Source organism: Stegostoma tigrinum, chromosome 5 (genome assembly GCF_030684315.1).
Source record: "Stegostoma tigrinum isolate sSteTig4 chromosome 5, sSteTig4.hap1, whole genome shotgun sequence".
Lineage (NCBI taxonomy): Eukaryota > Metazoa > Chordata > Chondrichthyes > Orectolobiformes > Stegostomatidae > Stegostoma > Stegostoma tigrinum.
In genome coordinates this window covers 1,845,001-1,870,879 of record NC_081358.1, presented here as the reverse complement: position 1 = coordinate 1,870,879, position 25,879 = coordinate 1,845,001, and the positions used below count along the sequence as shown (strand labels likewise).

At 44.4% G+C, this 25,879-nt stretch overlaps 1 protein-coding gene across 2 annotated transcripts in view; it reads left to right on the top strand.

Annotated features, from left to right (window-relative positions):
- The window catches only part of tbx20 (T-box transcription factor 20), a 49,718-nt gene that overhangs the window by 21,890 nt on the left and 1,949 nt on the right, over positions 1–25,879 (top strand). For both annotated transcript variants that reach the window (XM_048528626.1, XM_048528625.1), the window contains exon 7: positions 12,523–12,635. In XM_048528626.1, coding sequence (XP_048384583.1) covers positions 12,523–12,635 — 113 coding nt within the window. The remainder of the gene's footprint in view (positions 1–12,522; positions 12,636–25,879) is intronic.

The window sequence follows — 25,879 nt, the reverse complement described above, 5'->3', positions numbered from 1 at the left end:
TGTACTGTGTGTACACTGTGTGCCTGTATCCGAACTGTGTGTACACTGTGCACTATGTGTCTGTGTCTGTACTGTGTGTACACTCTGTGGCTGTGGCTGTACTGTGTGTACACTGTGTACACTGTGTGCACTATGTGCCTGTGTCTGTACTGTGTGTGCACTGTGTGCGCTGTGTGCCTGTGTCTGTACTGTGTGTGCACTGTGTGCCTGTGTCTGTACTGTGTGTACACTGTGTGCACTATGTGCCTGTGTCTGTACTGTGTGTACACTGTGTGCACTATGTGCCTGTGTCTGTACTGTGTGTAGGCTGTCTGCACTGTGTGCCTGTGTCTACTGTGTGTACACTGTTTGTACTGTGTGCCTGTGTCTGCACTGTGTACTCAGTGTGCCTGTGTCTGTACTGTGTGTACATTGTGTGCGCTTTCTGCCTGTGTCTGTACTGTGTGTGCACTCTGTGCACTGTTTGCCTGTGTCTCAACTGTGTGTACAGTCTGTGCACTATGTGCCTGTATCTATACTTTGTGTGCACTCTGTGCACTGTGTGCCTGTGTCTGTACTGTGTGTACTCTGTGTGCACTGTGTGCCTGTGTCTCTACTGTGTGTATACTGTGTGAACTGTGTCTTTACTGTGTGTACACTGTATCCACTATGTGCCTGTGTCTGTAGTGTGTGTACACTGTCTGCGTTATGTGCCTGTGTCGGTACTGTGAGTACACTGTGTGGGCTCTATGCCTGTGTCTGTACTGTGTGGACACTATGTGCACTTTGTGCCTGTGTCTGTACTGTGTATACACTGTGTGCACTATGTGCCTGTGTCTGTACTGTGTGTACACTGTGTGCCTGTATCCGAACTGTGTGTACACTGTGCACTATGTGTCTGTGTCTGTATTGTGAGTGCACTGTGTGCCTGTGTCTGTACTGTGTGTACACTGTGTGCACTGTGTCTGTACTTTGTGTACACTGTGTGTGTTATGTGCCTGTGTCTGTACTGTGTGTACACTGTGTGCTCTGTGTGCATGTTTCTGTACTATGTGTACACTGTGTGCACTGTGTGCCTGTGTCTGTTCTGTGTGTACACTGTGTGCCTGTGTCTGTTCTGTGTGTACACTGTGTGCACTATGTGCCTGTGTCTGTACTGTGTGTACATTGTGTACGCTATGTGTCGGTGTCTGTACTGTGTGTACACTGTGTGCGTTATGTGCATGTGTCTGTGTTGTGTGTACACTGTGCACACTATGTGCCTGTGTTGGTACTGTGTGTACACTGTGCGCACTGAGTGCCTGTGTCTGTACTGTGTGTGCACTGTCTGCCTGTGTCTGTACTGTGTGTACCCTGTGTGCACTAAGTGCCTGTGTCTGTACTGTGTGTAAACTGTGTGCGCTATGTGCCTGTGTCTGTAATGTGTGTACACTGTGGGCACTATGTGCCTGTGCCTGTACTGTGTGTACACTGTGTGCACTCTGTGCCTGTGTCAGTACTGTGTGTCCGCTGTGTGCTCTATGTGCCTGTGCCTGTACGTTTTGTACACTGTGTGCCTGTGTCTGTACTGTGTGTACCCTGTGTGCGCAATATGCCTGTGTGTGTACTGTGTGTACACTGTGTGCGCTATGTGCACTGTGTCTGTACTGTGTGTACCCTGTGTGCACTATGTGTCTGTGTCTGTACTGTGTGTACACTGTGTTCACTATGTGCCTGTGTCTGTACTGTGTGAACATTGTGTGCGCTTTGTGCCTGTGTCTGTACTGTGTGTACACTGTTTGCCTGTGTCTGTACTGTGTGTATACTCTGTGGCTGTGTCTGTACTGTGTGTACACTGTGTGCACTGTGTGCCTGTGTCTGTGCTGTGTGTACACTGTGTGACTGTGTCTGTACTGTATGTACACTGTGTGCGCTGTGTGCCTGTGTCTGTACTGTGTGTACACCTGTGTGCACTGTGTGCTGGTGTCTGTACTGTGTGTACACTGTGTCCCTGTGTCTGTACTGTGTGTACACTGTGTGCACTATGTGCCTGTGTCTGTACTGTGTGTACACTGTGTGTGTTATGTGCCTGAGTCTGTACTGTGTGTACACTGTGTGCGCTATGTGCCTGTGTCTGTACTGTGTGTGCACTGTGTGCCTGTGTCTGTACTGTGTGTACACTGTGTGCACTATGTGCCTGTGTCTGTACTGTGTGTACACTGTGTGCACTGTGTGCCTGTGTCTGTACTATGTGTCCACTGTGTGCGCTATGTGCCTGTGTCTGTACTGTGTGTACACTGTGTGCACTGTGTGCCTGTGTCTGTACTGTGTGTACACTGTGTGCACTGTGTGCCTGTGCCTGTACTGTGTGTAAACTGTTTGCAATTTGTGCCTGTGTCTGTACTGTGTGTGCACTGTGTACACTATGTGCCTGTGTCTGTACACTGTGTGCACTGTTTGCCTGTGTCTGTACTGTGTGTGCGCTGTGTGCCTGTGTCTGTACTGTGTGTACACTGTGTGCTTGTATCTGTACTGTGTGTACACTCTGTGGCTGTGGCTGTACTGTGTGTACACTGTGTGCCTGTGTCAGAACTGTGTCTACACTGTGCACTATGTGTGTGTGTCTGTATTGTGAGTGCACTGTGTGCACTGTGTGCCTGTGTCGGTACTGTGTATACACTGTGTGCACTGTGTCTGTACTTTGTGTACACTGTGTGTGTTATGTGCCTGTGTCTGTACTGTATGTACCCTGTGTGCGCTATATGCCTGTGTCTGTACTGTGTGTACACTGTGTGCACTGTGTGCCTGTGTCTGTTCTGTGTGTACACTCTGTGCCTTTGTGTGTACTGTGCGTACCCTGTGTGCACTATGTGCCTGTGTCTGTACAGTGTGTACACTGTGTACGCTATGTGTCGGTGTCTGTACGGTGTGTACACTGTGTGCGTTATGTGCATGTGTCCGAACTGTGTGTACACTGTGTGCCTGTGTCCAAACTGTGTGTCCACTGTGCACTATGTGCCTGTGCCTGTACTGTGTGTACCCTGTGTGCGCTATATGCCTGTGTGTGTACTGTTTGTACACTGTGTGCCTGTGTCTGTACTGTGTGTACCCTTTGTGCACTATGTGCCTGTGTCTGTACTGTGTGTACACTGTGTGCACTTTGTGACTGTTTCTGTACTGTGTGTACCCTGTGTGCACTATGTGCCTGTGTCTGTACTGTGTGTACACTGTGTGCGCTATGTGCCTGTGTCTGTACTGTGTGTGCACTCTGTGCCTATGTCAGTACTGTGTGTAGACTGTGTGCCTGTGTCTGTACTGTGTGTACACTGTTTGCCTTTGTCGGCACTGTGTGTACACTGTTTACACTGTGTGCACTGTGTGCCTGTGTCTTTACTGTGTGTACACTGTGTGCCTATGCCTGTACTGTGTGTACACTGTGTGCCTGTGTCTGTACTGTGTACACCCTGTGTGCACTATGCGCCTGTGGGTGTACTGTGTGTACACTGTGTGCCTGTGTCTGTACTGTGTGAACACTGTGTGCTCTGTGTGCCTGTGTCTGTACTGTGTGTACACTGTGTGCCTGTGTCTGTACTGTGTATACCCTGTGTGCACTATGCGCCTGTGGGTGTAATCTGTGTACACTGTTTGCCTGTGTCTGCACTGTGTGTACACTGTGTGCCTGTGTCTGTACTGTGTGAACACTGTGTGCTCTGTGTGCTTGTGTCTGCACTGTGTGTACACTGTGTGCCTGTGTCTGTACTGTGTGTACACTGTGTTCCTGTGTCTGTACTGTGTGAACACTGTGTGCGTTATGTGCATGTGTCCTAACTGTGTGTACACTGTGTGCCTGTATCCAAACTGTGTGTACACTGTGCACTATGTGCCTGTGCCTGTACTGTGTGTACACTGTGTGCCTGTGTCTGTACTGTGTGTACCCTGTGTGCGCTATATGCCTGTGTGTGTACTGTGTGTACCCTTTGTGCACTATGTGCCTGTGTCTGTACTGTGTGTAAACTGTGTGCGCTATGTGCCTGTGTCTGTAATGTGTGTACACTGTGTGCACTTTGTGCCTGTGTCTGTACTGTGTGTACCCTGTGTGCACTATGTGCCTGTGTCTGTACTGTGTGTACACTGTGTGCGCTATGTGCCTGTGTCTGTACTGTGTGTGCACTCTGTGCCTGTGTCAGTACTGTGTGTAGGCTGTGTGCCTGTGTCTGTACTGTGTGTACACTGTTTGCCTTTGTCGGCACTGTGTGTGCACGGTTTACACTGTGTGCACTCTGTGCCTGTGTCAGTACTGTGTGTAGACTGTGTGCCTGTGTCTGTACTGTGTGTACACTGTTTGCCTTTGTCGGCACTGTGTGTGCACGGTTTACACTGTGTGCACTGTGTGCCTGTGTCTTTACTGTGTGTACACTGTGTGCCAGTGTCTGTACTGTGTATACCCTGTGTGCACTATGCGCCTGTGGGTGTACTGTGTGTACACTGTTTGCCTGTGTCTGTACTGTGTGAACACTGTGTGCCTGTGTCTGTACTGTGTGTACACCGTGTGCCTGTGTCTGTACTGTGTGTACACTGTGTGCCTGTGTCTGTACTATGTGTACACTGTGTGCACTGTGTGCTTCTGTCTGTACTGTGTGTGCACTGTCTGCCTGTGTCTGTACTGTGTGTACCTTGTGTGCACTATGTGCCTGTGTCTGTACTGTATGTACACTGTGTGTGCTATGTGCCTGTGTCTGTACTTTGTGTACACTGTGTGCGCTATGTGCCTGTGTCAGTACTGTGTGTGCACTGTGTGCCTGTGTCTGTACTGTGTGTACACTGTTTGCCTTTGTCTGTACTGTGTGTACACTGTGTGCCTGTGTCTGTACTGTCTGTACACTATGTACACTGTGTGCACTGTGTGCCTGTGTCTGTACACTGTGTACACTGTGTGCCTGTGTCTGTTCTGTGTGTAAGCTGTGTGTGCTATGTGCCTGTGCCTGTACTGTGTGTACACTGTGTGCTCTATGTGCCTGTGTCTGTACTGTGTGTACACTGTTTACCTTTGTATGTACTGTGTGTACACTGTGCGCCTGTGTCTGTACTGTGTGTACACTGTGTGCCTGTGTCTGTACTGTCTGTACACTGTTTGCCTTTGTATGTACTGTGTGTACACTGTGCGCCTGTGTCTGTACTGTCTGTGCACTGTGTACACTGTGTGCACTGTGTGCCTGTGTCTGTACTGTGTGTATGCTGTTTGCGTTATGTGCCTGTGTCTGTACTGTGTGTACATTGTGTCCGTTATGTGCCTGTGTCTGTACTGTGTATACACTGTGTGCGCTATGTGCCTGTGCCTGTACTGTGTGTACACTGTGTGCCTGTGCCTGTACTGTGTGTACACTCTGTGCACTGTGTGCCTGTGTCTGTACTGTGTGCACACTGTTTGCCTTTGTCTGTACTGTGTGTACACTGTGTGCCTGTGTCTGTACTGTCTGTACACTATGTACACTGTGTGCACTGTGTGCCTGTGTCTGTACTGTGTGTATGCTGTTTGCGTTATGTGCCTGTGTCTGTACTGTGTGTACACTGTGTCTGTTATGTGTCTGTGTCTGTACTGTGTATACACTGTGTGCGCTATGTGCCTGTACTGTGTGTACACTGTGTGCCTGTGTCTGTACTGTCTGTACACTATGTACACTGTGTGCACTGTGTGCCTGTGTCTGTACTGTGTGTATGCTGTTTGCGTTATGTGCCTGTGTCTGTACTGTGTGTACACTGTGTCCGCTATTTGCCTGTGTCTGTACAGTGTGTACACTGTGTGCTCTATGTGCCTGTGTCTGTACTGTGTGTACACTGTTTGCCTTTGTCTGTACTGTGTGTACACTGTGTGCCTGTGTCTGTACTGTCTGTACACGGTGTACACAGTGTGCACTGTGTGCCTGTGTCTGTACTGTGTGTATGCTGTCTGCGCTATGTGCCTGTGTCTGTACAGTGTGTACACTGTGTGCCTGTGTCTGTACTGTGTGTACACTGTGTCCGTTATGTGCCTGTGTCTGTACTGTGTATACACTGTGTGCGCTATGTGCCTGTGCCTGTACTGTGTGTACACTGTGTGCCTGTGTCTGTACTGTGTGTACACTCTGTGCACTGTGTGCCTGTGTCTGTACTGTGTGTACACTGTTTGCCTTTGTCTGTACTGTGTGTACACTGTGTGCCTGTGTCTGTACTGTCTGTACACGGTGTACACTGTGTGCACGGTGTGCCTGTGTCTGTACTGTGTGTATGCTGTCTGCGCTATGTGCCTGTGTCTGTACTGTGTGTACACTGGGTACACTGTGTGCCTGTGTCTGTACTGTGTGTACACTCTTTGCCTGTGTCTGTACTGTGTGTACACTGTTTGCCTTTGTCTGTACTGTGTGTACACTTTGTGCCTGTGTCTGTACTGTGTGTACGCTGTGTGCGTTATGTGCCTGTGTCTGTACTGTGTATACACTATGTGCCTGTGCCTGTACTGTGTGTACACTGTGTGCTTGTGCCTGTACTGTGTGTACACTGTGTGCCTGTGTCTGTACTGTGTGTACACTGTGTGCACTTTGCGCCTGAGTCTGTGCCATGTGTACACCGTTTGCCTGTGTCTGTACTGTGTGTACCCTGTGTGCCTGTGTCTGTACTGTGTGTCCACTTTGTGCACTGTGTGCCTCTGTCTGTACTGTGCGCGCTATGTGTTGGTGTCTGTACTGTGTGTACACTGTGTGTGTTATGTGCCTGTGTCTGTACTGTGTGTACACTGTTTGCACTATGTGCCTGTGTCTGTACTGTGTGTACTCTGTGTACGCTATGTGTCGGTGTCTGTACTGTGTGTACCCTGTGTGCACTATGTGCCTGTGTCTGTGCTGTGTGTACAGGGTGTGCGCTATGTGCCTGTGTCTGTACTATATGTACACTGTGTGCACTGTGTGCTTGTGTCAGTACTGTGTGTGCACTGTGTGCTCTGTGTGCCTGTGCCTGTACTGTGTGTTCACTGTGTGCACTGTCTTCCTTTGTCTGTACTGTGTGTAAGCTGTGTGCGCTATATGCCTGTGTCTGTACTGTGTGTACACTGTGTGGTCTGTGTGCCTGTGTCTTTACTGTGTGTACACTGTGTGCACTATGTGCCTGTGTCTGTACTGTGTTTACACTGTGTGCGCTATGTGCCTGTGTCTGTACTGTGTGGACACAGTGTGCACTGTGTGCCTGTGCCTGTACTGTGTGTACACTCTGTGCCTGTCTCTGTACGGTGTCTACACTGTGTGCTCTGTGTGCCTGTGGCTGTACTGTGGGTACACTGTGTGCCTGTGTCCAAACTGTGTGTACACTGTGTGCTCTGTGTGCCTGTGACTCTATTGTCTGTACACTGTGTGCCTGTGCCTGTACTGTGTGTACACTGTGTGCCCGTGTCTGTACTGTGTGTGCACTGTATGCCTGTGCCTGTACTGTGTGTACACTGTGTACTCTGTCTGCCTGTGTCTGTACTGTGTGTCCACTGTGTGCACTATTTGCCTGTGTCTGTTCTGTGTGTACACTGTGTGCCTTTGTGTGTACTGTGTGTACACTGTGTGCACTATGTGCCTGTGTCTGTACAGTGTGTACACTGTGTACGCTATGTGTCGTTGTCTGTACTGTGTGGACACTGTGTGCACTTTGTGCCTGTGTCTGTACTGTGTGTACAATGTGTACACTCTGTGCCTTTGTCTCTACTGTGTGTACACTGTGTGCACTATGTGCCTGTGTCTGTACTGTGTGTCCACTGTGTGCGCTGTGTGCCTGTGTCTGTACTGTGCGTACAGGGTGTGCGCTATGTGCCTGTGTCTGTACTGTGTGTACAGGGTGTGCGCTATGTGCCTGTGTCTGTACTGTGTGTACAGGGCGTGCGCTATGTGTCTGTACTGTGTGTCCACTGTGTGCGCTGTATGCCTGTGTCTGTACTGTGCGTACAGGGTGTGCGCTGTGTGCCTGTGTCTGTACTGTGCGTACAGGGTGTGCGCTATGTGCCTGTGCCTGTATTGTGTGTACACTGTGTGCACTGTGTGCCTGTGTCTGTACTGTGTGTACACTGTGTGCCTGTGTCTGTACAGTGTGCACACTGTGTGCGCCATATGCCTGTGTCTGTACTGTGTGTACACTGTGTGCTCTGTGTGCCTGTGTCTGTACTGTGTGTACACTGTGTGCACTGTGTGCCTGTGTCTGTACTGTGTGGACACAGTGTGCACTATGTGCCTGTGTCTGTACTGTGTGTACACTGTGTGCCTGTGTCCGAACTGTGTGTACACTGTGTGCACTGTGTGCCCGCGTCGGTACTGTGTGTACACTGTGTACACTGTATGCCTGTGTCTGTACTGTGTGTCCACTGTGTGCACTATGTGCCTGTGTCTGTACATTGTGTACACTGTGTATGCTATGTGTCGGTGTCTGTACTGTGTGGACACAGTGTGCACTGTGTGCCTGTGTCTGTACTGTGTGTACACTGTGTACACTCTGTGCCTGTGTCTGTACTGTGTGTACCCTGTGTGCACTATGTGCCTGTGAATGTACTGTGTGTACACTGTGTGCGCTATGTGCCTGTGTCTGTACTGTGTGTACACTGTGTGCACGATGTGCCTGTGCCTGTACTGTGTGTGCTCCTTGTGCACTATGTGCCTCTGTCTGTACTGTGTGTACACTGTGTGCCTGTGTCCGAACTGTGTGTACACTGTGTGCACTATGTGCCTGTGTCTATACTGTGTGTACACGGTGTGCACTGTGTCTGTACTGTGTGTACACTGTGTGCCTGTATTATGTGTGTGCTTTGTGCCTGTGTCTGTACTGTGTGTACACTGTGTGCTCTATGTGCCTGTGTCTGTACTGTGTGCCTGTGTCTGTACTGTGTATACACTTTGTGCCTGTGTCTGTACTGTGTGTACACTGTGTGCACTGTGTGCCTGTGTCTGTAGTGTGTGTACACTGTCTGCCTGTGTCCGAACTGTGTGTCCTCTGTGTGCACTATGTGACTGTGTCTGTACTCTGTGTACACTGTGTGCACTGTGTGCCTGTGTCTGTACTGTGTGTACACTGTGTGCACTGTGTCTGTACTGTGTGTACACTGTGTGCACTGTGTGCCTGTACTGTGTGTACACTGTGTGCCTCTGTCTGTACTGTGTGACACTGTGTGCACTATGTTCCTGTGTCTGTACTGTGTGTACACTGTGTGCACTGTGTTCCTGTATCTGTACTGTGTGCACTATGTGCCTGTGTCTCTACTGTGTGTGCTCCTTGTGCACTATGCGCCTGTGTCTGTACTGTGTGTACACTGTGTGCCTGTGTCTGTACAATGTGTACACTATGTGCCTGTGTCTGTACTTTGTGTACACTGTGTGCACTATGTGCCTGTGTTTGTACTGTGTGTACACTGTGTGCGCTATGTGCCTGTGTCTGTACTGTGTGTACACTGTGTGCCTGTGTCCGAACTGTGTGTGCACTGTGTGCTCTGTGTGCTCTGTGTGCCTGTGTCTGTACTGTGTGTACACTGTGTGCACGTGTCGGTACTGTGTGTACACTGTGTACACTGTCTGCCTGTGTCTATACTGTGTGTCCACTGTGTGCACTATGTGCCTGTGTCTGTACAGTGTGTACACTGTGTACGCTATGTGTCGGTGTCTGTACTGTGTGGATACTGTGTGCACTTTGTGCCTATGTCTTTACTGTGTGTACACTGTGTACACTCTGTGCCTGTGTCTGTACTGTGTGTACCCTGTGTGCACTATGTGCCTGTGAATGTATTGTGTGTACACTGTGTGCACTATGTGCCTGTGTCTGTACTGTGAGTACACTGTGTGCCTTTGCCAGTAGTGTGTGTGCACTGTGTGTCTGTGTCTGTACTGTGTGTACACTGTGTGCGCTATGTGCCTGTGTCTGTGCTGTGTGCAAAGTGTCTGCACATTGTGTATACTGTGTGCCCACTTTTTCTTTACTGTGTCCAGACTGTGCCTGTGTCGGTCTTGTGTGTACACTGTGTGTGTGCTACATTGCCCTCGATACACGGTCCCCTCCGTTAACTTTGATGGGCAGTAATCTGCGTATTGCTCATTCTAAACTGCTCACAGAAACGGGGAGGGGAAAGATTTTAAAATCTATATTCGCCTCTACCTCTTGAAAAATGTTTGAGTATTTTGTTTGAGAGAGGGGTTTGGGAGTTGAGCATTCTAACTGACGGCCAGTGTGTAAAAGTCTCATTTGTCTGAAGCCTGTTGAGGGGCCGGATTGAATCTGATCGATGAGTCCTCTGAGGGCGCTAGAAATGTGATTAGTTTACAGTCTGTTACTGGGACAAACAGCCGAATAATCCGATTCTCCCGGTTACTGATTGAATACCGCCGCAGAGCTGGTCCCCCGATGATTAAACATATTCAGGTTGGAAGTTGACAGTAACTGCATTTTGCCTGAGAGCCGGCAGCTCACTGCCATTAGAGACAGCCTTCAGAACCTGAACAAAGGCACACTTCCAGTGGGACCACGAGGGTAGATCTTGTCAGGAAAAAAATTAAAAATGAATTTGATCCCTGAAACTTCAATTACTAATCCTGGACATGTCCCACTGACAAACTCCGCTCTCAGATTTGGCACATTTTGTTTATATTACAGCGAAGCAATCAAATATGCAACACCAGCGGCACATGGCAGTCTCGGTCCGAAACGTCAGCTTTTGTGCTCCTGAGATGCTGCTTGTCCTGCTGTGTTCATCCAGCTCCACACTTTGTTATCTAGCACATGGCAGAAGTGGACAGTGACCGGCGCGGAATATTTTAAAAGACACGACTCTGAGTTGATTGGTTGTTGTCGGGGGCGGGGTCAGTCATCAGAGAATGCAGTGGGGAGGGTGTAGGTTAGCTCAGGTGGTTGGCTTGAGATGCAGAGTAACGCGAACAGCGTGGGATCAATACCTGCACCACCATGAAGGACCCTCTCACTAAACTCTCCCCTCACTGAGGCACGGTGAGCCTCAGGTGAAACCACCTCCAGTCATCGCTCTCTTCAATGAGAGAACAGCCCTATTGTCTGGTAGGACTGTAGCGACTTTACCTTTAAATTAGAAACTAATTGTACCGAGTTTCTTTTCCACTGGAATAATTCAATTCGATTAAAACCTCTCTGGGTTGACTGTATCCGAACAATTAATTATTGAGTAAATGAGGCTAAATGTGCCGCTATCTCAAAATATTTATACAACATTCTCCCGTGACCGTCAGTGATTTGTCTTCGCCAATAGCAAATAATTCGGCTGTAAGGAATAGTTCCACTGCGAGTAAAGGGATATTCATGTTTAAAGCAGGAATACTACCCGCAGATGCATATGGGCACGAGAAAGAAATAATTATCAAATGCACAACTGATTTCTCGGGAAAATTATACTTCCCGACCTCAATGATATTTGACGGTGCCGTGTCTGTGTTTCCAAAGGGATTCCGTGCGTTTTTTAAAATCTGAGTCAGCTTTGAAACACTCGGATCCCTGCTCAGAATACATAGCCCGGCACAGTGAATGTTGGTACCTGCTCTGTTGGAATACGTGGATGGATGGAGATTCGTGAGAATGGGGCGATAACATCTGTTTCAGAATAAGAATTTAAACTGAAAACAAGGGAGATTTCTAAAACACACTTTGAGATTCTAACATCTGGTGGAGTTCGGAGAAAATTAAAGTTAGATTTCAGAATGAGTTGACAAAACCAACAGGCAGGTGAGAAAATACATTGAAATGTGATCTGAAATGTTCCACGTAAAAAGGTGGTGAAGCAGATTCAGTAGGGTTCTAGAAGGGAATTAGATTAACATTTGAAAAAGAGAAACAAAGCTATCACAGGAAGAGAAGGTTGAATGGACTCTTCTGCTTCCTTCAATCACCCTCATTCAAGAATTAGATAGGAAGCAACATATCTTAACCCATTGTTTTTCAGGTTTTGAATTTTCGATTTTTTTTGATGAAATATTTTCTGGGGTTAGTAAAACAAAGAAGTAATTTTTCAAAATTGGCATTATCATTTCCTAGTCACTTATCTGTGAGTTAAATGTAATGCTTTTATTTGTAATGTTTGAGAAAGAGCTGGGATGCTGACCTCCTCTCACTTTAACGGAAAACTTCATAATACCAGCTGATCAAGTTTGCAAATGAAGCCAAACAAGATTGAACAGCCAGTTGAGAGGAGATAGCTCTGAGGGAGTTCAAAGTGAGTGAAGAGGCAGTGGTAATATTTAAAGCAAAATTAAAATATTGCACATTTAGTGAAAAATGTAAAGCAGTAAAGATAGAAAAGAGAATATTTAAGTGGAACTTAAATAGACGTCCTGTTGAAAATGGTTGGAATATTTGACTTAGCATTGCTAATTGATCATAGCTCTGTATAAATAAGGATAACACCCTGTGGCTCATACAATTTACATGTGATAGAGCCTCATCACGACATGAAAATCAATAAGGTAATACAGGGCTTTCCAGGTATTTATCTGACATTTACTGACACAAGATATCTACTGGGTTTCACACATTTACACTAGATCTTCTGTTTCACAGAGAAAGTGTGGAGAATTTAATCCAGAAACACACCTATGCTCGCTCACCAATTCGGACATACGGAGGAGATGATGATGGTCTGGGAGATGAGAGCCAGGCTACACAGACCAGAGGTAAAAAGAAAGCCATTCATTTATATAGCACCTTTCACAACCTCAGGACAGTTCAAAATGCTTTACAGTCAATGAGGTACTTTTGAAGTGTAGTTGGAATGTGCAAAATGGAGCAGCAAATTTACACTCAGCAAGCTGTCACTAACAGCATTATGATAATGACCAGATCATGTCGTTGTGCTGTTGATTGAGGGGTTAATATCGACTTCAGAGCACCAGGGTCTTCTTCAAAATAGTGCCATGGGATCTTTTACCTTGAACCTTGTTTTACTGTCACATTTGAGAGCTGCTGCTCTGGCATTGCATCATTCCTATAGTACTACACAGGCTGTATCAGTCAAATGTTGTTCTCAAGTCTTAGGAGCAGAGACTTCAACCCATGCATTGCTCAGAACTAAGAATACTACTGACTGAGAATGACACAGAGTTTAAAAGCTATGTTAGCAACCCAAATAGTGTTTTCTTTCTGAACAGTATTATTAAAGTCTGTACTACCTTATGACACTTATGAGTGAACCTTTGTACTCAGATCCGGACGGAAAATGCAATTATTAGTTAGTTTTGTTCCCAATGTCAGCATCACATACATTGAGATCAAGTATGATGTGGGATTAGATAAGCCACATCAGCAATCTATTCCACAGAGGACTAAGGGCGTCTGTAGTTTGTATTGTAAAGATGTGTGTAAGAATTTCCTGCATGCAGTATTCCTAGCCAAATTGTAAACTGAAGATCTTGTTCTGGATTTCACTGTAGATATTCTGCTATTCAGCACATTAATGACATCATTAGAAGTGGGAGAATTTCTACTCCAATATATTTTAAACCAAATCCCTCCATTTTCCAAACCAAGTTATTCTTGGACCTTTTTGTGATGTGCTTTTCTAGGATTTAATGTAGAACCAAGCAGAGGGAGGAAACTTTAATTCATGAATGTGGCCAAATTTGAGAAATTTGTTAGCTACTTTCGTATTGAACACATCCTTTTGTTCTTTGTCGACTGATAATTTGCTTTTACCACAACAGCTAGGGCCCAATTTAAACCCACTGCCAGTGATGAGGTCACAACTGTTACACAAGCCCTCAGCACAACACAAAATGCAATATTTGATCTAGAACAAAGAACAAAGAAAATTACAGCACAGGGAGGGGCCCTTCAGCCCTCCAAGCCTGCGCTGACCCAGATCCTCTATCCAAACCGGTTGCCTATTTTCCAATTATCTGTATTCCACTATTCCCTGCCCATTCATGTCTAGATACATCTTAAATGACATTATCATGTCCACCCCTACCACCTCCACTGGCAATGCGTTCCAGGCACCCAGCAATCTAATTTAATAAACAGCCAAGCAATCTCTGTAGAATACCTGGGAAAATTTACACTTTTGCTAACCTAAAGTAAAATTGTTCAAGCTTAAGCAGAAACTAATTACTAAATTTTATCTTTGTCTCCAAATAGTCACGAGGGGTCAGTTGTTTTTAATGTATCCATCTGAAAAATAAATACCTTTATTGTATTAATCAAAATATTAGTCATTATTTTAAATTCCTAGGGTGGTATTCTTTCTAGAACCAGACCTGTGAATCAATGAATACTCTTGTTACACCACTTCATATCCCTTACCAGCACATAGCAGGGTTAGCTTGGCTGAACACTCTCGATTTCAGTGGCTTAGTATTCACTTTAGGAATCAATCTAGCAATCTATTACCATGCTTAGAGAGTGCTAGACTATCAGAAATACTGTCTTTTGGGCAAGATGCTATACTGAGTTCGTGTCTACTCATTCAGATGGTGTAAGAAGTCACATGGCTGGTTTTGGGATGCCGTAGTGGGAGGGGAGGTTTTGAAGCTTGTGAAGTCCACATTGATACCATTGGACTGTAGTGTTCCCAAGCGGAATATGAGATGCTGTTCCTGCAATCTTTGGGTGGCATCATTGTGGCACTGCAGGAGGCCCAGGGTGGACATGTCATCTAAGGAATGGGAGGGGGAGTTGAAATGGACCATTTTTGGTATCTTTTATAAACTGGAGTACTTACTATAGATATGATAAATGTCATTATTAATTAAACAGTTATTTTAATGCACTACTGTTCTTTTGAAATCTTCAACATCGATTAATTTAGTTTCGTGCATGGAATAATAACAGTTAAAGGTGGGTTGTCTAACTTCACAACTGAAGCCCTTAAAACCTGCAAACAGAATTTACAAATAGAAAACCATAACATACAATTGCATTCTAAAACATTCTAATTGAAATTCTGTTATCCATGCATGATATAATTACATTCCAATAATCTCTAAATAACTTCGAGATTGGGACCTGAGTTATGACTATATGGAAGTACCCATTTGTGACTGATACCTGCTGAGGAGGAAGCAGATCCAAACTAAATTACCTTCCCACACTGCTCTCTGGTCATGGAAAACAGAAGCATCATATAATATTATCGAAACTTCACTTACAAGTTTCTCAATGTGGGTTACATTTTAATGTCAACCAAACTGAAAGTTCTAACACTAGAAGACATTAAAAGTAATTCATCAGTCCATGATTTGTAATTATGCTGCAGTGGGTGTGAGATAGTATTAGACCATTTACCGTATATCACTATAGCGCTTACAAAGCTGAAACATCATATTCCAGACATTACCAGCTAACTGGAACCCATCAGATTGGAAGAAGTAAAATATGGAAAAATGACAGCACCAATGCAGGAGGACATACGACTCTGAGCTGTTACATTTAAATAAATATTTTGTTTTTTCTAGACAATTAGAGTCATCATTATTAATAATAGTACAGAACCTGTATAAGGAAGCAAAGTGATCACATCAGTTCAAAAACCATGAAGAATTTCTATCCAGTGATCAGTTCAGACATAAACATGTATTGTCTGATCCTCTACATCAGGCTGCAGATCTCATCGAAAACCACAGAACTTTCATGAAGTATTTTCGGAATGCTATTTATAAAAGCAATCTGCTTTCTAGAAAATACCAAAGTCTTCTGCTAGAATGGAAGATCTTTAATTTTTTGTTATTTTAAATCAAAGGAACTCATAAAAAAACATTAAATTAGTAATGTCATCTTTTTCATTAAACTTCTGTGATTGGAATAACACAGTCACACTCCCTTTTACAACTGTGTGGTTCTCTCTGTGATAAGTGGAAGTTGATGTAGGGCAAGGAATTGTTCCAGCTGTTGTGCATGGATTTGTTCAAGCCTGAAGTCATCTAGTGTGAATGAAGATATTCCCCCTCCTAGTCTCGTTTGAAAAGTATATACAAACATGGAGCAGGAGAAAGATATTCACCGTCCATAATGCTCTACCATTCAAAAGTTTACGGTTCAACAGATTGTAACCTCAAATTCATATTTCTGTCTACCACTGATAATCTTTCACCCCTTGCTTAACAAGAATTATATGTACCTCTGCCTTAAAAATATACAGTAACTTTACTCCCAACACTTCTTAAAGAAGTGAATTCCAAAGACTTTCCATCCTCTCAGAACTAAAAAAAAATCCCTGAATGGACTGACCACTGATTTTGACAGAGTGACCCCAAGTTCTAGATAATCCCATGAGAGGAAACATCCTCTCTGCACCTATGCTGCCAAAACCCCTGATCACTTGTATGTTTCATTGGTTACTGCTCTCTGTTCTAAACCCTAGCAGTTACAAGCTGATTCATTGATAATAGGAACTGCCAGTGCTGGAGAATCTGAGATAACAAGGTGTAGAGCTGGATGAACACAGCAGGCCAAGCAGCATCATAGGTGCAGGAACGCTGACGTTTCAGGTCTGGGCCCTTCTTCAGAAGTGGGGAAGGGGAAGGGGATTCTGAAATAAATAGAGAGGGGCAGGTGGATGGAAGATGGATAAAGGAGCAGATAAGTGGAGAGGAGACGGACAGATCAATGTGAGAGGGATGGAGCCAGTAAAGGTGAGTGTAGGTGGGGAGTTAAGGTGAGCCTGTTCAACATTTCCTCATAAGTCAACCCCTGCCACACCATTCCCCTCCTCCATTCCAGACATGAAGCCTTGTAGACCTTCTTTCCACTGATTCCAATGCATTTACATCCTTCCTTCAGTAAGGTAACCAATACCACGCATAATACTCCAGATGTAGTGTCCTAGTATAGCTGAAGCACAGCTTCGTAACTTTGTATTCAATTCCCCTTGTGATTAATTATGACATTCTATTAGCTTTCCCAATTACTTGCTGTACCTGTATACTAACATATTATAGTTAACACATGAGGATACCCGATGCCGCTACACTCTAGAGCTCTACAATCTCTTCCCGTTTAGATAATATGCTTTATTCTGGTTCTTCCTACTGAAATGGACAATTTTACATTTTGCACTGTATATTTCATTCAATACATCTTTACTCACTCACTTAATCTATTTGAATCTTTTAGTAGCCTCATTATGTTCTAGAAACATAGAAACACAGAAGATAGGAGCAGGAGGAGGCCATTCAGCCCTTTGAGCCTGCTCTGCCAATCTTCACAATCATGGCTGATTATCCAACTCAACAGCCTAATCTTGCTTTCTCCCCATAACCTTTGATCCCATTTGTCCCAAGTGCTATATCTAGTTGCCTCTTGAATACATTCAAAGTTTTGGCATCAACTACTTCAGTGGTAATGAATTCCACAGGTTCATCACTCTTTGGGTGAAGAAATGTCTCCTCATCTCCGTCTAAATCATCTACCCTGAATCCTCATACTGTGACCCCTGATTCTGGACACACCCACTATCAGGAACATCCTCCCTGCATCTACACTGTCCAGCCCTGTTAGAATTTTATAAGTCTCTGTGAGATCCCACATCTGAACTCCAGCAAAGACAATCCCAACCCAGTCACTCTCTCCCGCCATCCCCGGAATCAGCCAGATAAACCTTCACTGCCCTCCCTCGAGAGCAAGAGCATCCTTCCTCAGAAAAGGAGACCAAAACTGCATACAATATTCCAGGTGTGGTCTCACCAAGGCCCTGTACTACTGCAACAACACATCCCTGCTCCTGTACTTAAAACCTCTTACAATGAAGGCAAACATACCATTTGCCTTCTTTACCACCTGCTGCACCTGCATGCTTACCTTCAGAGAGTGATGCACAAGGACACCCAGGTCCCACTGCACACTCCCCTCTCCCAATTTACAGCCATTCAGTAATCTGCCTTCTCTTGTCTTTGCTGCTGAAGTGAATAACCTTTCAATTATCCAAATTATCCAGCATCTGCCATTGATTTGCCCCCTCACCCAACCTGTCAGGATCATGGTGTAGGATTTCTGCATACTCACCACAGTTCACCACCCACCCTCCGCCCCCCCCACCCAACTTGGTATCATCTGCAAACTTGGAGATATTACATTTTGTTCCCTCATCCAAATCATTAATATATATTGTGAATAGCTGGGGTCCCAGCACCGATCCCTGTGGCACACCACTAGTTACAGCCTGCCAATTAATTCATGCTCTTTGTTTCCTCTCTGCCAACTGGTTTCATGTCCATCTCAGTACACTTCTCCCAATCCCACGCCCTTTAATCTTGCACATTAATCTGTTATGTGGGACTTTGTCAAAAGCTTTCTGAAAGTCCAAATATACCACATTGACTAGCTCCCCCTTGTCAACTCTACTGGTTACATCTGCATACAATTCCGACAGATTTGTCAAGCATGATTTCCCCTTCATAAATCCATGCTGATTCTATCTGATCCTGCCATTACCTTCTAAATGCTCTGCTATAAGATCCTTGACAACGGATTCAAAAATTTTTTTCACTATCGATGTTAGGCTCACCAGTCTGTAAGTCCCTGTTTTCTTTCTACCTCCCTTTTTGAATACTGGAGTGACATTAGTCACCCTTCAATCTGCAGGGACTGTTCCAGAGTCGATAGAATCCTGGAAGATGACCACCAATTCATCCACTATTTCTAGAGCTACTTCTTTAAGTAATTCTTTAATCTGGTTTGTAGATTATCAGGTCCTGGGGATTTATTGGCCCTCTATCTCAACAATTTTCTCAGCACCATTTCTCCACTAATATTGTTCTCCATCAGTTCTTCCCTCTCACTAAATCTTGCATCCTCCAATAATTCTGGTATCTGATTTGTGTCCTCTTTTGTGAAGACAGAACCAAAGTATGTATTCTGTTCCTCCGCCATTCCTTTGTCTCCTATTATACATTCCCCTGTTCCTATATGTAGGGGACATACATTTGTCTTTAGCAATCTCTTTCCCTTCACGTACCCATAGAAACTTTATATTCCCTGCAAGCTTACTTTCATACCCTATTTTCCCCTTCTTAATCAATCCCTTGGTCCTTCTTTCCTGAACTCTGAACTACTTCCAGTCCTCAGATTTATTATTTTTCTTGGCCAATCTGTATTTTTCTTCCTTGGATTGGATACGATCTCATACTTCCTTTGTAGGCCATGGATTGGCCCTCTTACCCATTTTGCTTTTGAGACAGGCAGGAATAAACAGTTGTTGCAGTTCCCTCACGTGTTCCTTAAATGTTTGCCATTGCCTATGTACTGTCATCCCTTTATGTAACTTTCCCCAATCTATCAAGGCCAACTCACACCTCATATCCTCGTAGCTCCCTTTATTAAGGTTCAGCACCCTAGTCTCCAAAATAACAACCTCACTCTCCATTTTGACAAAAAGTTAAGATTGCTCTACTCCAAGGGGTCTCGCACAGCCAGATTGGCAATGATTCCCTTTTCATTACACAGCACCCAGTCTAAGATGGCCTGCTCTCTCATTGGTTCCTCCACAAATTGGTCAAGAAAACCATTCCGTATACACGCCAGAAATTCCTCCTCTATGGCATACTGACTGATTTGATTTGCCCAATCTATGTCCTTTATTTTCCTACCTATTTTTGTGCATTCATCAATTTTGGCAACAAAACCCTTCCATCACCTAATCTAAGTAATTTATATAATTTGTAAAATCATGATGTTCCTGGGACTGATCCCTTTGGCAAACCATTTTTTCACCTTGCCAATCTGAAAAAGACCCATTTATGTAGAATTTCTACTTCCTTTTAGCCAGCCAGCCTTCTATCCATTGCCAACATGCTACCCTTAAACTACCATCTTTTATTTTCTATAATACCTTTTAAGTGGTAAATTATGAAATACCTTTGGACATTGAAGTACAGTAATGCCACCAGTTCCTCTTATCCATGGAATGTGTTACTTTGTCAAATAACTTCAAGAGATTTGTTAAACATAATTTCTCCTTCACAGAAACATTGTTGAATCTGCTTGATTATCTTGAATTTACCCAAGTGCCCTATTATAATGTCTTCAGTAATAGCTTGGAAGATTTTCCCTATGACAAATGGTAATCTTACCAGCCTGCATTGTGTCTGGGGCTGTTTAGCTCAGTTGGCTGGATAGCTGATTTGTGGGGTATACTGATGCCGAAAGGATGGATTTGAATTCCTGCATCAGCTGAGATTACTATAAAGGATTCTTCTTCAACCTTTTCCCTCACCTGAGGTTAAACTACAACCAATCATCTTGCTCTAATGAGAAAGTAGCCTCCTGGTTGGTCGGGCTGTGGTGACCTTATCTGTTTCTGTCTCATTCCTCTTCGAAATCAAGGAGCTATAGTTTTTATTGCGCATTCTAATGGACCAAATCCTGAATCAAAGGAAGTATGGAAAATAAAACCAGTGCATCAACTATCTCACAAACCTCATCTTTTAAGATACTAGGACGATGTCCATCAGGACCTAAACACTTGTCGGCCCACAGTCCAAACAATTTACTGAATAACACCTCTCTTGATGGTTGTAACTTTCCCCCTTTTCTCTGTATCTATCACAACGTCTGGAATGTTAGTCCTTTCTTCTCTGGTGAAGACTGAGGCAAAATACCTGTTCAAATCATTGTTATTTCCTACTTTTCTGATGTTAATTCTCCAATCCCACATTCTGGAGGAGCAATAATCAATTGTTAACTCGTCACTTCCTTAAATATTTGTAAATGCCCTTACTTCTTGATATTTTTGGCTGGCATCCTTTCATCCAATTTTGCCTTCTTTTTATGATTTCTTTTGGTCATTCTTTGCTTATTTTTACATTCTGTCCAATTTTCTGATCTGTCACCTGTCTTTGCTTAGTCATATACATTTTCCTTTCGTTTGATACTATTTAGACATTTCTGTTTAACCATAGATGCATGGCTCGGAAATTTTCTTTCTCACTGGAATGTGTCTATTCTGTATATTCTGAAACAGCCCCTTAAATGTCTACCATTACATCTATATTGATCTATCCTTTAAACAAATTTGCCAGTTCACTTTAGCCAGTTCAGCTTTCGTGCCAACATAATTCCTCTCATTTAAATTTATTTTTACAATCCGGGACACATTCCTCTCCCTGAGAATGAATGTAAAATTAAATCCTATTATGGTCACTGCCACCTAGTGGCATCTTCACTGTGAGGTTTTGCATTAAGTATCTCATTGCATAATAACAGTTCTAATATAGTTCCTAACCCTAACACATTCCCATATGTTCCCAAGGTCTGGTTGGGAATTTAGTGGGCATTAAAGATTCTTTTGGTTCTGGTTAGTGGATGGCACATGTCTAACAATTGGTAACAAACTCCTCATTATCACCGGCCATCCAGTTCTGGCACTGCTCTTGGTGATTCCAAAGTGTCCAATGTACAACTTCCCCAACATGACCAGTCACTCATCACGTACTGGTATATCATCAACAATGGTAAAATGTCTCCTTTGTTCAGGATGTAAGTTTGCTCGCTGAGCTGGAAGGTTAGTTTTCAGACGTTTCGTCACCATTCTAGGTAACAACATCAGTGAGCCTCCAGTGAAGCGCTGGTGTTATGTCCTGCTTTCTATTTATCTGGTTAGGTTTCCTTGGGTTGGTGATGTCATTTCCTGCATTGGTGATGTCATTTCCTGTTCTTTTTCTCAGGGGTTGGTAGATTGGCTCCAAATCAATGTGTTTGTTGATGGAGTTCCGGTTGGAATGCCATGCCTCTAGGAATTCTCGTGCGTGTCTCTGTTTGGCTTGTCCTAGGATGGATGTGTTGTCCCAATCAAAGTGGTGTCCTTCCTCATCTGTATGTAAGGATACGAGTGATAGTGGGTCATGTCGTTTTGTGGCTAGTTGATGTTCATGTATTCTGGTGGCTAGCTTTCTGCCTGTTTGTCCAATGTAGTGTTTGTCACAGTTCTTGCAAGGTATTTTGTAGATGACGTTCGTTTTGCTTGTTGTCTGTATAGGGTCTTTTAAGTTCATTAGCTGCTGTTTTAGTGTGTTGGTGGGTTTGTGGGCTACCCTGATGCCAAGAGGTCTGAGTAGTCTGGCAGTCATTTCAAAACCCAAACAAACAGACAAAACAGGCCCAGAAACCATAACCACTCTCCCCTACATCAAAGACATTTCCGAAATGACTGCCAGACTACTCAGATCTCTTGGCATCAGGGTAGCCCACAAACCCACCAACACACTAAAACAGCAGCTAATGAACTTAAAAGACCCTATACAGACAACAAGCAAAACAAACGTCATCTAAAAAATACCTTGCCAGAACTGTGACAAACACTACATTGGGGACAAACAGGCAGAAAGCTAGCCACAAGGATACATGAACATCAACTAGCCACAAAACGACATGACCCACTATCACTCGTATCCTTACATACAGATAAGGAAGGACACCACTTTGATTGGGACAACACATCCATCCTAGGGCAAGCCAAACAGAGACACGCACAAGAATTCCTAGAAGCATGGCATTCCAACCGGAACTCCATCAACAAACACATTGATTTGGAGCCAATCTACCATCCCCTGAGAAAAAGAACAGGAAATGACATCACCAACGCAGGAAATGACATCACCAACCCAAGGAAACCTAAACAGATAAATAGAAAGCGGGACATAACACCAGCGCTTCATCGGAGGCTCACTGATGATATTACCTAGAATGGTGACGAAACATCTGAAAACTAACCTTCCAGCTCAGCGAGCAAACTCACATCCAGAAACTCAACCTGAGCTACAAATCTTCTCAAAACTCGCTGTCTCCTTTGTTCGAAATATCATGTCTTAGCCATTGGCTTGCCTGTTTCTGCAGTACACCACAACCCTTTATTCCCAACAATAATAATGGCCAATGCTTCAGCTACATAGAACATAGAACATAGAACATTACAGCACAGTACAGGCCCTTCGGCCCTCGATATTGTGCCGACCTGTCATACCGATCTGAAACCCATCTAACCTACACTGTTCCATGTACGTCCATATGCTTATCCAATGATGACTTAAATGTACCTAAAGTTGGCGAATCTACTACCGTTGCAGGCAAAGTGTTCCATTCCCTTACTACTCTCTGAGTAAAGAAACCACCTCTGATGTCTGTCCTATATCTTTCACCCCTCAATTTAAAGCTATGCCCCCTCGTGCTCGCCGTCACCATCCTAGGAAAAAGGCCATCCCTATCCACCCTATCTAACCCTCTGATTATTTTATATGTTTCAATTAAGTCACCTCTCAACCTTCTTCTCACTAATGAAAACAGCCTCAAGTCCCTCAGCCTTTCCTCGTAAGACCTTCCCTCCATGTCAGGCAACATCCTAGTAAATCTCCTCTGCACCCTTTCCAAAGCTTCCACATCCTTCTTATAATGCGGTGACCAGAACTGTCCGCAATACTCCAAGTGCGGCCGCACCAGAGTTTTGTACAGCTTCACCATAGCCTCTTGGTTCCGGAACTCGATACCTCCATTAATAAAAGCTAAAACACTGTATGCCTTCTTAACAGCCCTGTCAACCTGGGTGGCAACTTTCAAGGATCTGTGTACATGGACACTGAGATCTCTCTGCTCATCTACACTACCACGAATCTTACCATTAGCCCAGTACTTTGCCTTCCAGTTACTCCTACCAAAGTGCATCACCTCACACTTGCCCATATTAAACTCCATTTGCCACCTCTCAGCCCAGCTCTGCAGCTTATCTATGTCTCTCTGCAACCTACAGCCTCCTTCGTCACTATCCACAACTCCACTGATCTTAGTGTCGTCTGCAAATTTACTAACCCAACCTTCTACGCCCTCATCCAGGTCATTTATAAAAATGACAAACAGCAGTGGATCCAACACCGACCCTTGCGGTACACCACTAGTAACTGGTCTCCAGGATGAACATTTCCCATCTACTACCACCTTCTGTCTTCTTTCAGCAAGCTAATTTCCGATCCAATCACAAACAACAGTAATCTTCCAGGATCAGCAAATTCAGTTCAATATCAGCAGATATTCCTGTTCTCTCACTTATCCTTCCCAAATCTTGCTGGCCATTGTGCCACTGTGGATTGTAATTGTGACTTGATTTCTTGGATGCAGTCAGTAAGGCTATCACCACTGCACTAGACAGTGCGTCTGCCATTGTCTGTATCTTCCTCTGTATGTAGACTGTTGTGTAAGCAAAATTCATGAGACAAAGTCAGAATCTTTGTACTCTTGGAGGCATTTTTGCAAGTTCCTGCTCATTGAGTAGAAAAACTAAAGGTGTGTGATTAGCTTTGATGACCACTTTGAGTCTTATAATTTGTCTGAATATCTAATAAGGCCAAGTAACTGAGAGAGCTTACTTTTCAATTGCAGTGTATTATGTTTTTGTATCAAATAATGGTCTTGTTGCTGAATAGACTGGTTTGCAACATCCATCTGGCTGCCCCAGAAGATTATTGATCTTCAGCATTGCTGCTATTATTACTGGAAATAAAAGATTATAGTGCACAAAGACATCTATGGACAACATTTCTTTAATCCTGCGTAATGTGTTCCCTTGATGAGAATTTCAATACCATTTGGTTCGGCCACATTTAGAGTACTGTGTACAGCTCTGGTTGCCACATTACCAAAACGATGTGGCTGCTTTGGAGAGGGTGCAGAGGAGGTTCACCAGGATGTTGCCTGGTATGGAGGGTGCTAGCTATGAAGAGAGGTTGAGGAGATTAGGATTATTTTCATTAGAAAGACGGAGGTTGAGGGGGGACCTGATTGAGGTCTACAAAATCATGAGGGGTATGACAGGGTGGAAAGCAAAAAGCTTTTACCCAGAGTGGGGGACTCAATTACTAGGGGTCATGAGTTCAAAGTGAGAGGGGAAAAGTTTAAGGGAGATATGCGTGGAAAGTTCTTTACGCAGAGGGTGGTGGGTGCCTGGAACACGTTGCCAGCGGAGGTGGTAGACGCAGACACATTAGCGTCTTTTAAGATGTATCTGGACAGGTACATGGATGGGCAGAGAGCAAATGGACACAGACCGTTAGAAAATAGATGACAGGTTAGACAGAGGATCTTGATCGGCGCAGGCTTGGAGAGCCAAAGGGCTGTAATTTTCTTTGTCCTTTGTTCTTCTTTATTCTTGTGCCTTCTTGAGGAGTTGACTCACAAGTGATATAACGGCTCCAAGGTCAAATAGGTGCTACTGTTTGGAAGGTGCCGTCAGAGGGCGCTTGGTAAATTACTGCAATGAATCTTGTAGATGGTACATGCTGTGCATTGGTGGTGAAAGGAAGGAATATTGAAGGTTGTGGATGAGTGTTAATCAACTTGGCTGCTTTGCCCTGGAAGGGATCAGCCTTCTTGAGCTATTGCTGGAGCTGCAGGCAGCCAGACAAGTTGGAAGTATTCCAAGACGTTCTTGACTTTTATGTTCTAGGTAGTAGAAAGGCTTTTGGCAGTCAAGAGGTGTGTTACTCACTACAGAATTCCTAGCCTCTGACCTGCTCTTGTCACCACAGTATCTTTTCTGTCTAGTCCAGTTTAGTTTCTGGCCAATGGTAACTTCCAGTATGTTGATGGTTGGGGATTTAGTAATTGTGGTACTATTGAATGTCTTGGTTAGATGGCTTGATTCTCTCTTGGTGGCTGTGGTAATTACCTGGAACTAGTCTGAAGCAAATGTTGCTTGTCACTTTTCAGCCTCAGCTTGAATATTGTCCAGGTCTTGCTGTTTGAGGAGTCATGAATGGTGGTGAACATCTTACAGTCATCAGCAAGTAGCCCTCCTTCTGACCTTATGGTGAAGGGTAGGTCATTGAAGATAGGGATTGAAATCTCCAAAAAAGGATGCGTTCTTTTCACTTGCTACCTTCAGTGCCTTTTCCATATGATGGTCAAACTGGAGCAGGGCTTATTCATCAAATAAGGGATGAAGTTA